Source organism: Melospiza georgiana, chromosome 1 (genome assembly GCF_028018845.1).
Source record: "Melospiza georgiana isolate bMelGeo1 chromosome 1, bMelGeo1.pri, whole genome shotgun sequence".
NCBI lineage: Eukaryota > Metazoa > Chordata > Aves > Passeriformes > Passerellidae > Melospiza > Melospiza georgiana.
In genome coordinates, this window is record NC_080430.1 from 141,657,592 (window position 1) to 141,670,210 (window position 12,619).

General features: G+C 38.3%; 1 protein-coding gene across 1 annotated transcript in view; it reads left to right on the forward strand.

Moving 5' to 3' along the window:
* The window catches only part of MTBP (MDM2 binding protein), a 28,693-nt gene extending 16,340 nt beyond the window's left edge, over window positions 1-12,353 (forward strand). The window contains exons 16-22 of the mRNA XM_058029614.1: window positions 523-678; window positions 2,790-2,885; window positions 5,939-6,205; window positions 7,406-7,658; window positions 8,792-8,905; window positions 10,580-10,645; window positions 12,049-12,353. Coding sequence (XP_057885597.1) covers window positions 523-678; window positions 2,790-2,885; window positions 5,939-6,205; window positions 7,406-7,658; window positions 8,792-8,905; window positions 10,580-10,645; window positions 12,049-12,084 — 988 coding nt within the window. The 3' untranslated portion in view covers window positions 12,085-12,353. The remainder of the gene's footprint in view (window positions 1-522; window positions 679-2,789; window positions 2,886-5,938; window positions 6,206-7,405; window positions 7,659-8,791; window positions 8,906-10,579; window positions 10,646-12,048) is intronic.
* The last annotated feature ends 266 nt before the right edge of the window (window positions 12,354-12,619 follow it).

The window sequence follows — 12,619 nt, forward strand, 5'->3', positions numbered from 1 at the left end:
TTACATAGTCAGTGTTAATTTTATTGTTCATCATCTGAACTGAGTATCTTTATTACCCTGTGTTAGGATACAATGTGTTGCTTAAAAAGTGAGAAGAGGGAGAATTTTGCTGTACTTGATTGAAAACACTAAAAAAGAGTGGAGGGTTGCATGCAGTAGTGACTGTATAGTTCCTTTCCTGTATATTGTGTAATTTTTTTTTATGGGAACCAATTTTTGTTCAAAAAAAGAAAAAAGGGGTGAATAATCATCTTCCCATGTTGTATTTTATAACCACACTCTAAATTCTTGAAGAAACTACTTTCTTCAGTCAAATGTTAGAGAATTTGCACCAATTATCATGTTCTTTATCATGAACATCTGTGTTAATGTTCTCAAGGAGCAACTTCGTTCATTTTACTTTGGTACTAGTTTAATTGCGCTAGGGTAGCAATGATTTAATATTTTTTTTAATATTAAATGAGTTTATTAGTTTATAAAAAAAAATCTTAGATTGGTCTTTGCTTGCTGCCTTTTTTGCAGAGTTCCTCTGTTTGCACATTCACCTGAGCAGCTGCTGGGACACAAGGACAGCCAGAGGGAGTCCCTGACCTTGCTGGATGCCAAAGAGCTGCTCAAGTTCTTCACCCCAGAGGGGCTGCCCACGGGGGAGCTCCAGCCCCTGCAAGTTCCCAAGCGGTATGAGCATCTTGGAGCCACTAACACCAAACTCACAGCTGGGGTAGGGGGTGTAAAAAGGGTGGAATGGGAGTCACAGAATGGCCTAACTGGATTTGACTTTATAACTTGCAACATCCTTATGTCACATGCCTGCCAGTGAAATGAACTGTTTTGGTCTCCAGTCAGTATTGCTATTTAGTTCTTTCAGAAATGGCTGGAGATGATGATCTTGCTCCTAGGCATTTAAATAACAAAATCATCACCTGAAGCACAAACTGGTTACTGGTAGAGCCCTGCCAAACTGCTCCTGCCCTATATGTCCATTTCCAAAAGAGTATTTCTAGTAAAGCAGAAGCTACTGTGGTAGAGCATTAATTTTTTGGGTGTGATTTCTTTCAGTGGAGGGGAGTCTAGGTGGGAAGACAAAATAAGAAAATATCTGAGCCTATTTAACTGTGTTTGTCTCCTGTCATGCTTTTTATAGATTCATGGAGTTACTGGTATAATTTTCAGGATCTGTACATCTATTAGAGTTAAGGCCAGACTCTGTAAGAGTCAGATGGTGTTTGTAGAAGCAGAACTTGTACTATTTATGCAGTGTGTCACAGAGTGCTAGGTAGGCAAGACAGTCTTTGCAGTCACTACAATTATATTTGTTGACCTTTTTAATACTGAATAATAAAACTATGATGCAATTATTTGATACAGCCCTTGATCATTTTTCAGACTTCATTATATGTAATAAGAGTGCTTGTGCAAGGGAAAGTTTCTGTAGTATTTTGGATTTTCTGTAGGATTTTTGAGAGTTGTGTAAAATAGTTACTGAAGTTTTGAAACTAAACTGAATATGTTCTGAGCAGACAATTCAAGCAAATTAGAAAATATGCAGTAAAGATTTAGAATCTCCTACTGGGTTGTTAATGAGTGGAGAAGATTTAGAATTTTGGCTAAAATATTTTCCTTCCAACTAGTTGTGTGGGAAAGAAGTGAATAATTTTTCACTAAAAAAACTTTTTTTAGTCTTTGATTTTTTTCAAAGCCTCCAGAGATGCACTATAGCATAGAATACCTTGAGTGTCTCGAATGATTTGCTTTGAGCTACAGATGAGTGAGCTCTGAATTTGAATTGAGTCCAGCAGAACACTGTACTCCGAGCTGCTCACTCCCCTAGCAATTGCTTTGACTAAATTCTCTGGAATTATGAGGAGCTTTGCACAGTAGGTGATCAAGAACAGTGAATATGGACCTAAGGATCTTCCTGACCAACAGAAGGATTGAAGAGATTTTGAGAGAGAATTAAAGGCATGTTCACTTGTTTTCTGTGTTTGAGCTTAGATAGAAGTTTGATAGATTACAGTTTTGGCTGACAGTCTTTCCAAATTATCATTTTGCTAGATTCAGTATCACATCTTTCCTGGATGTTTTTCTCAGATTATTCCAGTGGAAATGGTGTAGAGGCAGTCTATATGAATAAAATCTGAAGCAATGTGTAAGTTTCAGATTCTGTTACATCTTGCCTTTTTGTCTTCCCTTCTTTAGAGGTAAATGTCAGGGTATGCTGAGATCTGGCAGCAGGATCTTTCTGTCTGCCTTGCTATGGCTTATTCCCTTGAAATACCCTCAAACAAATACACTCACTCTTATGATTTAGCTGTAGAGAGTTGCTAGCTGGAATTGAAATATCCCAGGAAACAAGCCATTAGTTCTGAAGGCTGGGAAAGATGAGTGTTAGGTGAGGCAACAATTTGAAGGTGAAGGAATTCACTACTTACAGTGTGTGATTGAGAAATGGGAGGTCACTTCTCAGTTCCTCTCAGTTCATTCTACCACTCAGGTGTCCCATTGTGATATTGCCTAGTTCTATTGATAACTTGTCTGGAGCAGTGACCTAGCCATCTGAGAAATTTCTAAGAGCTTCTGCAACAATAATAGCTCAGTAGGAATTAGTTGAACTTAAATTCTCACTTCAGTACAGATTTAATTTTCCATTGATGCTTTATCCTCGGGGCTTAGCTGCAAGACATGCTGTTTTGTTCTTCATATGTGAAGGCATTTGTTTCTGATTTTTGGAAGTATAATTTATCCTGAAGGTAACTGGTTAAAATAGATCTTTATTTTCCTCCTTTCAGTGAAAATGCATTTCTTTTGACACCAGACCTTACTCCTCGAAAACTCAGAGGTTTGCCTTTTGAAAAAGCAGCTGGATGCCATTACCATGGACTTGAGTAAGTTTCCTTCTTTTCTCAGATTTACTCTTTAGTTTCATGTCTAAGTGTAATTAGAAATGTTTCAAGCAACATGTTAAGGGTATGTTAATTATGGATTAAATGTCACTAGTTTCAATTGCAACATTGCTGCCTTGATGGTAATGTAGAAACATTGAAGGTCTTTTTTTCTCAGTTGTACTGCTGTGTCTCTCCTCAGTGTCTCTGAAAATTTTAATTCAGAGCTACAAATGGCAAGGGAATTAGTACATATCAAGTTCCTAGTGAAGCACATGTTTTAAGTACATGCATAGTTTCTGCTTTGATATTTAATTGTTGACACTTTAAGACTGATAGTCAGAAGGTTTAATGAGAGCTGCTGTGATGCTGCTACCTGTATGTTCAGGGAGCCTGAAAACACCAGCAGGCAAGTGTTAGTGGTGAGGATGTTTAAAGGATCCATATGGCTAGGACTGTTAGTTCATCTCAGCCAGCCAGCAATAGTTATTTGTCAAAGCAGACAAATGGGCAAACTGTCACACAATGTAGCTGTATAAAAATAGTCTAGAAAAGTACAAATATTGACATTGAGAAGAAAAGGAAAAAGGCTACAGAAATGCTGGAGTAGATAGTTAAGCATAACTCTTCCATAGAAACAGTCTTAATGCAGCATATATTAAGAAATGCAGTGGATACCAAGCATAGTTAGTTCAGTTTTTGTGCAATCTTCTGCTGCCTCCTAAAATCACATTTTCAGATTATCAGAATTGACTGACAATGCTGCTGGTATTTTTTCCCTATTCATTTTACAAATAGTTTGATTAAGTCTGTATTTAGTATCTGCTGATTTTAGCCAAGTTTTATAGGGCAATGGAGCACTCCTATCTCTTTAGTTATCTCTTTTTCTAAGCAGTAATTCATGAGCCTGTTAGCCTTTTTAGATTTGTGATAAGTGGCACAGAGAGGCAACTGGGTAGAAAAGAGAAATGCATGTGGTGGGTGCGGGAAGAAACCACTTGTCTGTTGTCTGTTGCTATGTGATATCTTGCTGCCCTGCCTGACCTCAGCAAGGAGTGTGCCTGAGATTCCAAATTAGGACAGCACAGCTTGTGCTGCCCCTTCTAGCAAAATGGGACAGATATAGACTGCAGGGTGTTGTGGAGAGGAGGAAGATCCTGGCATATTAATATTGCAAGGGCAATGTGCTTAGCAGAGTGGGAGGGAAGCAGTAGAGTGGGAGGTAGTGTAGGAGCAGAACATATTGTAACAAGAGAATTCAGATGTGTTTGGTACTATGCAGTTTTCATCTGCCCAGCTGCTGGATTTATATTTGGAGGTAAAGTCTTGTCAAAAAACCAAGGAGCAACAGTTATCATAGAATGGTCTGAGTTGGAAGGGACCTTAAATATCATCTAATTGCAGCCTCCATGCCATGGGCAGGGACACCAACATCTCGCAATTTTTTCCCCAGAGCTGCTCTTAATTAATTTTTCACTCAGCCTGTATTATTGCTGGCATTGCCCTTACACAGGTGCAGGACCTTGCACTTGGCCTTGTTGAACCTCATCAGGTTTGCACAGGGCCACCTCTCAAGCCTCTGGATGGGACCCCTTCCCTCTAGTGTTGACCATGCCACAGAGCTCTGTGTCAATGGCAGACTGCTTTCCTGAAGTCCAGGGGTGAGCTTCCTGTGTGCTCTCCTTGCTGCCCTGAGGATCCCAAACTCCACTATTTAATGGTCACTGCAGCCAAGGCTGCCCTTAAGCTTCACATTCCACACCACCCCCTCCTTCTTGGTGGGCACAAGATCCAGCATAGCACCTCACCTCACTCAGAGAAGGAAGTTACCAGTGCAGTCCAAGAGCCTCCTGGATTGCCTCTGTCCTATATATTGGCCCTCCAACAGATAATTTGGATGGCTGAAGTCCCCCATGAAGACCAGGACTTGTGAACATCAGGCTGTTCCTATTTATGATTAAGTCAAATTTTTGGTGTAATGAACATGTGCCAGACACTTGAATGCTGTTTTGCACAGAGAAAGCAATTGCCATTAAAGCAGTGAGTAAAATAGCAATTTAACTTCTAAAGCTAAATGGATTTTTTAATCTTTGTAGGGTATGTGACTACTCAGAGTACTGAGAATATAAATAAGAAAAATTAAATACCTTGAAATTTTGAAGTTCAGACAGCTTACTCTCTTATCAGATAATGAATTTATTTCTAGTAGAAAGTCTTCCTCAACTGTAGAAATTTGATTCATCAGCCAGTTATTTTCTCCCTGAATATGAAAATACTCTGAAGAAAATGGAAACATCAGAACTAGCAATTTAACATGACTCCATGCCAAGAGATAAAAGTAAAGAATGTGTCTTGCATTCCTGAGAGTAGGAAACATTGCTGAGCAGTTTGATGGGTGGGCAGAGCAAGAGCTCACACTGCTTAAAACAATTTGTAACAGAGGCTGGAATAAGACAGGGTTTACTGTTACCTTTCCCTGCACTACAGTGAGTTACTGGGTGATGAAACACTGTTCTCTTGCAAGTAATCCTGGCAGAGAAAAGTTAGTTAGGATGCATTTTGTGTTACCTCATGTGTGTTTCACTGAGTTAGCACTTGTTGGTTTGTTATCTTTCAGCCCCACTGTAGTTATTACAGTTTGTTCTGTTGATTTGGTTGATCAAACCACTTATTCATTGTAGTCAATAGGAAGCTTGTGCTTCTTCAGTGATACTTTTTTCTATTTTTAGTACTTAAAAAATGTGAATCTCTCATACAGCAGTGTTTATCTCAGACAAAGCTAAAAGTTGCATTTCAAAGAGTTTGAATCTTACAAGAACAGGGTAAAGAGTTACAAATAGTATATAATTCAGCTTCTTTGTTGGAGTTGGACTTAAGTAGAGCAAAATCCAGGCAAATATTAATTTACTGGGCTGTTAAAAGTTGTATTTCAAAACAGTATAACAGTTCAAACAAAAAAAGGCTTTGGAGTTCACATGACTGTCAAAAGTAAGTTTTTTGATTGTAATAAAACAGAGACTTTCTCTCACAGGTTTCTCACTCAATTTCAATTTTAGATACTGTCTTGATGACAGAAGAGCCTTGGAGAGAGATGTAGGATATGCTGAACTTCAAACTCGCCTTATTCGCTATGAAACTCAGACTACTTGCACCAAAGAGTGCTGCCCTGTGCCTCTTGTCCTGAGTCCTCTCCCATCTCCTGCAGTCTTGTCAGAGCCTGGAAGTGTCCCTGATGGAGAGACTTTGCAAAGTGAATTCAAAACAGAGACATCAAGGCTAAAACGCAGATCAAAAGACCTGGATTACTTTTATCCCAAGAAAAGGTAATGCACTGAATAAAATGAATCTTTAGCATGAAATGTTTCAGTGGTCTCTTGTGAGCTGCATCTTTTCATTTCAAAATGTTTTAGTGAAGCTATCTAGGCAAATGTTCTAGTTGTTTAATCCTCTTCTGTAGGTTTCTTTTTTTTCCTCAAGTGTGATCTCTGATCAATGGCATTAGATTAATCAAAACCATGCAGCACAGGCACACTTTGTTTAACAGATTTGGGGTTATATCCTGCAGTCTCAAGTGCCTTTGAAAAGATGACAGCTTCATCTAGGATTGAAACAGTCAGGGGTCCTGTACTACGAATAAACAGCTAAAGGTTTAGAAAGCCAAGGATTGTACAAACAGAATAATTGAATTTCTCATCCAAAGGACCGCTGGCATAAGATGACCTACCAAAATCCAATCTTATTGTCAGCCTTGTTTAATAAAGTCTTTTCTGGAAGTTTAGTTTTAAAGATTTCCCTTTCTATCTTGTCCTCACTCAGAAGATGCAAACTCTATCACTGAATAATAGCTGCTAGGTAACAATATTTCCAAATTCACTTTTTTACTGTAATACTTCACTTCTTCCTTATTTCCAGGTTGATAGCCTTTGCATTCCAATCACCATAAGTCTTTAACAGAAGTCTGATTTTAGAAATAAGTATATCTTTTGCAGCTTACCGAATAGTTAGAAAAGAAGATGTGATTATACTTAACATTTTGTAAATTGGCATTTGGAATTACTAATGCTCTTACAGTTGAAGGATCAAGGATTATAATGTTCCCATAGAATTATGATGCTCAACTTTCTGTAGTTAAGATGAGTTGTGACATTCCTGTAGGGCCAAAAGAAATGAGATAGTTTGAAGAAGTTTTGTCTCATCCGAAGACTAGAGACGAATTCTCTTCCCAAGAGTTTTATTATCTTAGTTACCTGATTTCTTCAATTTGTTTCTAGACCTTTTTAATCAGAGGTGCAATGGGTCTACATATCACAGCCCAATCCAGTCAGCAGAGTGCTCTTCTAATACAAAATATTTTACAGAATAGAATCCTGTCTTCCTGTCTGCTGTTTTCAGATGTTGTTTGCAGGAATGCTCAGTCCTTACTGCTCTGAAGCAGCAGCCTCTGTAGCAGAAACAATGGCACTAAAAGAGTCGGTAGAAAACCTGAGAGTGACTTTTATAGGGTTTTTTCCTGTTCTTTGTAGGCTGAGCAGATGTGAGAGCACAGAGTCGCTGCTGTGGCAGGCAGGCGGGAGCAGCAGCAGGAGTCACCGTGCAGTGGCAGTGCCGAGGAAGCGCTGGGACAGGGACAGGGACAGGGACAGGTCCCCTGGTGCGGCTGCAGCGCCACCGAACCCGCCCGGCCACGGGCACCGAGCTGCCGCCAGCGCCGGCCCGGCCGCACAGCCCCAGCCTGCCAGGCCAGAGAAGGAGTCGAGATCCCAGAAACACACCAGGGTAAAAATCTGCCTTGTTCTCTTAGTGAAGAAGAGCTCTTTAACTTCCTTCCATGGGACTTGATTTGTAAACACTTTTTAACTCAAGGTGAATTATCTTCATCTGCGTTTGTTACTGAATTTCATTCTGTTCACTTGTGTAAGTGAATCACTGAGGAGGGTGCTGCAGAAGCAAAGAATGAAAAAGTGTGCAAAGATAATTTTATCATGCCCAGAAAATTAAGGCTGAGAGAGATAACAATGAGGAATAAAAAAGGTGGAAATGAATAGCAATTAATAAGAGTTATGAAATATAGATGATTAATGTAAAACCTAAAGGCACCAAAGACATACATGTTCTGGAAGGGTCAAAGGCATCATGGAGGAACAGACTAGTCTGAGAATAAAGAAATTTCTGTAGTTTTATAAGTCCATTAATTGAGATAGCAGTTAAATAATTGGTGGAATAATGTTTAATTATTAGCTGTGTATATTAGGAATGCCTCTTCTACAATACATTGTACAAAACTATTTCTGACTTGGTGATACAAATTTTAAATTAATCCCAGGGTACAAGAAGAACACTGCAAGAATCTTAAGGTACTGTCAAAGGCAAGTTGGAATGGTCCAAGGAAGCATAAATTGGTGTGACTCATTCAGACTTACAGCAGAGTTTAAACATCTCTGATGTAAAGAATGTCAAAGGAAATTATCTAATGAGACTTTAGCATCAGATTTTAAATTTTTTTAATATGTATGTATCAAACAAGGGAATGTGTATGTGTAAGTGTATTTAATATGCATGTATCAAACAAGTACAGCAAAAAGTGATAATTTTATATATATATTATTTTGGAGAAAAAAAACCCCAAGATAATATTGACTTCCTTTTATCTTCCAAGCTCCATGTGACTGTTCACTGATCTTTGACATGTACTCATTTTTTTTATATTTTAAAATGAAGGAAATGGAGATAGACTGTTAAATAACTGCTCAGATTCAGGCAGTGAGCTGATCATGTTTGGCAATAGATTGAAGGCAGACAAGATCCCAAAAGATCAGGTTTTCTGTGTTGGGCTTTTTTGCTTCCCATGGACAATTTTTCATGTCAATAGTTGGGATGAACTTCTGAGTATGTTTCCTTCTGTTTCCAAGATGCTGAAGGAGGTGGTTGCTAAGACTCTTCAAAAACATGGAATTGCAGAAGATCATAAGTGCTTTGCATCATGCAGCCAGCGTCTATTTGAGATATCAAAATTCTACTTAAAGGTAACTAGAAGACACACTCTTACAGCTCTTTATTCTTAGTTAAGTGAAACCACCTAAATAAAACTTGAGATAGCATGTGGGATATTCAGAGTTGATTAAGCTAATATTTCCCAGTGGTGTGTTAGTCATGTGTACGTTGTGTGGAGAGACCTTTGGACTTGTTGTCAAATGGAGAAGGTAGTTTTGCAATATAATTTGGTGGGGTTTTGCTTGTTTTAAAACCTTCTAAAGCAGTAGCCTTTTATACATAGTGAAATAATATGCTAAAGCATGGGCCTGTTAGGTTAGGTCACTCCTAAGAGCTGCAGCAGCTGAGGAGGCAATAGAGTATCTCCCAGCTGTAGCTGTGACAGCTCAGCTTTCTCCTTTGTTCTAAGGTTGTTGGCTCAATAAGAATCTTACAGAACTGACTCAGAAACTGCAGTTCCCTGACATGATGTTCTCTGTTATCTAACACATACTGGCTCAGCAGCATCCTGTAGAATTGCATCAACCTCATGTTTAGGGGGAGATGACAATTCTTTCCACAATACCTAGGAGACTGTGAGTCAATGCTGAAGCCCATATTACTTGGTCTGAGCACAAAATCAAGTTAATTACAGTATGGAGTGATTAAAAGCTATTGCTCACCAGCTGAGCTGCTGTTCTGTTCATTTGCATGTGTTTAACCTATCACTGTGGGTGAACCACCTCAGTTTAGTCAACTCCAGTAATGGTGCTTTAAGCTAAAAGAAAGTTGAGCAGGGCTGGATGCTCACACAATCAGAACATCTTGCTGATAAGCATCAATTTCTTAAATAATTGGAACACAGTTGTGCAGTCATTCTCTAAGTGCTCCCAACATCTCCCTGAAATATGTCCTGAAGGAAGATCTCCTAATCCAAAATCAGAGAGGGCTGCAGGTAGGGATGTGTAAGTAGAGCAAATCAGGGTTTGTAGTTCCATTTCAAGTAGAAAAGGAAAAGGAAGAATGTGGCAGTGATCCTGTCCTTTCTAGGGAGAGGTGTCACAGGATTGTCTTCTCCTGAGCTGTCTTGCAGCTCCAAGTCTGTGAGAGTCCTTTGAATCTTTTGTGTGCTGCATAATTCAAAAGCATGGTAACATAGGTATCATTTTCCTCTGGAGACAAGTAGTAAATGCATTTTCTTTCTCTCCAGGCAAGGTTTTGTTCTTGCTTTGTTTAAAAGAGTAGATGAGGTTGGACTCATTAAATGGACTGCAAAACAGAAAAGCCATTCTAGATTTTTTTCCCTTTTCTGCACTGGTTTTCCTTTCTGATGTCTGCTTCTCTGTTCTTTGCCACAACTCTGTATTACAGGGTAAGCTCACAGCTGATTTCCATGTTTATATAGAAACGGGATTTCAGTCAAGACTGTAAGAACTTTGAATATCATTGAAGAAAAAATACTGGAAATTGTGCAGATATATGCAGAAATTTAGGAAGACACAATCATAATTGAGTACTAGGTTTGGACTGTTGTAAGGAAACCCATAACCCATTGGAAGAGATTTAAATGACTGTCTTTATTTTATTAAAAAAACAAAGGCAAATAAATATTGTTTTGTTCTGAACAAGGTGATAAAAGTGTTACACTGTCCTGATTATCAGGGCTCATATAATCCAAATTAGAGTGACTGTATGCTGACTTCTGTGGCTTTTTGTTTCATATTTAGGACTTAAAAACTTCTAGAGGACTTCTTGATGAAATGAAGAAAACAGCAAATAGCAATGCTAAGCAGGTAAGACCATGTGTTTACTTATTCCTGTACATAACTACATGATGGTTTAGTCCACAGCTTTAAGAGATGAAAGGTGCATGTGGGTCTCATTTCAATCTGATCTCACTCTCAGGCAGTAGTTCCAAGGGAAAATTTCCAGGTATTGGATGATATTTTAGTTACAGTTGCCAAGATGATGTGCCACAGTGAGAAACAGAAATGAAGACAATAAATGTTTCTACATCACTGAAACAAACAAACAGGAAAAAAAAAGAGATGAAATTTTTCTTTAATTAGGATCATTAGGGAGTTGTTCTTTTCTTGTGTTGAAGGAAATAACATTTCAAAGGTTAGGAAGTGATAAGCAGGTCTATGAAAGGAAATAAATTTTTAAAAGAAGCAATGAAAATGAGTAATTTTAGGCTTGTGAGTAACTGTAAGCACAAGGGACATCAGGTGGGGTTATTTGTGCATAATGTGGGACTTACATGCACAGCAGCACAGAGCAAATGACAGAAGTAAATATTCCTCCAGAAATTAAGTAACTCTGGTACTAAGTTCTGAGCCATACACTGAAGTGACTCCATGATTTGGGGGAAAAAAAGGGAAAAAAGCATAATGCAGAATTACGGTGCAGTTTTCATAATTATAAATTATATGGAAGAATTTGAACTGAGGTGGGTAAGTAATAGAAAGAAAGCTGCTAGATCCCCAGAGAACTTATTGTATGAGAGCAGTATTTGCTGTGTTCTGTGCTGTATTCCTTTGTGGATTGCTTTGTATCAATGATAAGGTTCAAAATCTATTGGGTTGTGATGTTTGGTGTTGAACTGGGCTATTGTGCTGATACACTGCTTCTCACCTCCATCTTTGGGTAGAAAATTGGTCAGTTTTTGTATATTTGCTGTTGGCAAAAGACATTAAAATTGGCGTTCTCCTAAACTGCTTATGTCTCTGTATTAGAGAGTATTTAGTCAGTGGTCTGAACAACTGCCCTGTTTGGAAAGCAGCAGTGATAATGGAGGTAGAGACAGCAGTGCACAAATTACCCTTCATTCTTTCTTCTCTGGCATTAGGAACTTTTACTGCCGGAAGCATGAGCTGTTTGGCATTATGTGCACCTTCTTGCTGGTATATGGAGAGAATGGGGTGAAGTATTTCAATTCAGGGGTTCTAAAAATGCCTTTTCCTAAAGACAAAGCAGTCTGTAAGATTAAATACAATTCCAGGGCAATGCTGTATCCTCTCAGATTATTAACAATACCTTCTTCTCCTGAGTAGTTTGCTTTTAAATCCTGTTTAATAAATAATACACAAATGGTGACAAAGGACTAAAGAAAGAATTGATAACTATGAGCTGTTCTTAATTTGCTTTCAAGACCAGGAGGTATGTAAATTGTTTGCTTTCTCATTTATTTGCCCAGGTGATTGAATGGGTTTTGGAGAAGACTAGCAAGTAGAGGCACTGTGTGGATTCTATTCACACCTTCCCAGGAGCTGTGGAGACAGAGCACTTCTGACTTGAGAAGCATTATGCTGCCCAATGCACACACAGGTCTGCACACTGGGAGGACTGTGGTCAGTGGAGTTATATAGACTCATTCTTCAAGCACTGGAGCAAGGTTGGAAACTTTTTATACTGAAAGTTTTTAATGTTTTTTTTTAAATTCAAATGAAAAGAGGTTGTATTTTATATGTGTATTTATTATGTTTGTTAAAACTAATATACCTTGACTTGATTTATAAAGCTTTGTATATTTTTCAACCAGTGTATTTGGTTTTTATATGAATAAATACTCCCACATATTTAATTTCGATAACTACTACTTTGTTTTTCCTTTTTGTGTGAAGATCTCTATTCTACTTCAGCTAGCTCTTGTATAAAAGCTGTTTACAGCATCAGCCATTGACAGTTTATATACTAATTAAGAACAGTTCCTATTCTGCAGGTGAAAACAAACACAATCAGAATTTGAACCATAATTATCTCTGTGT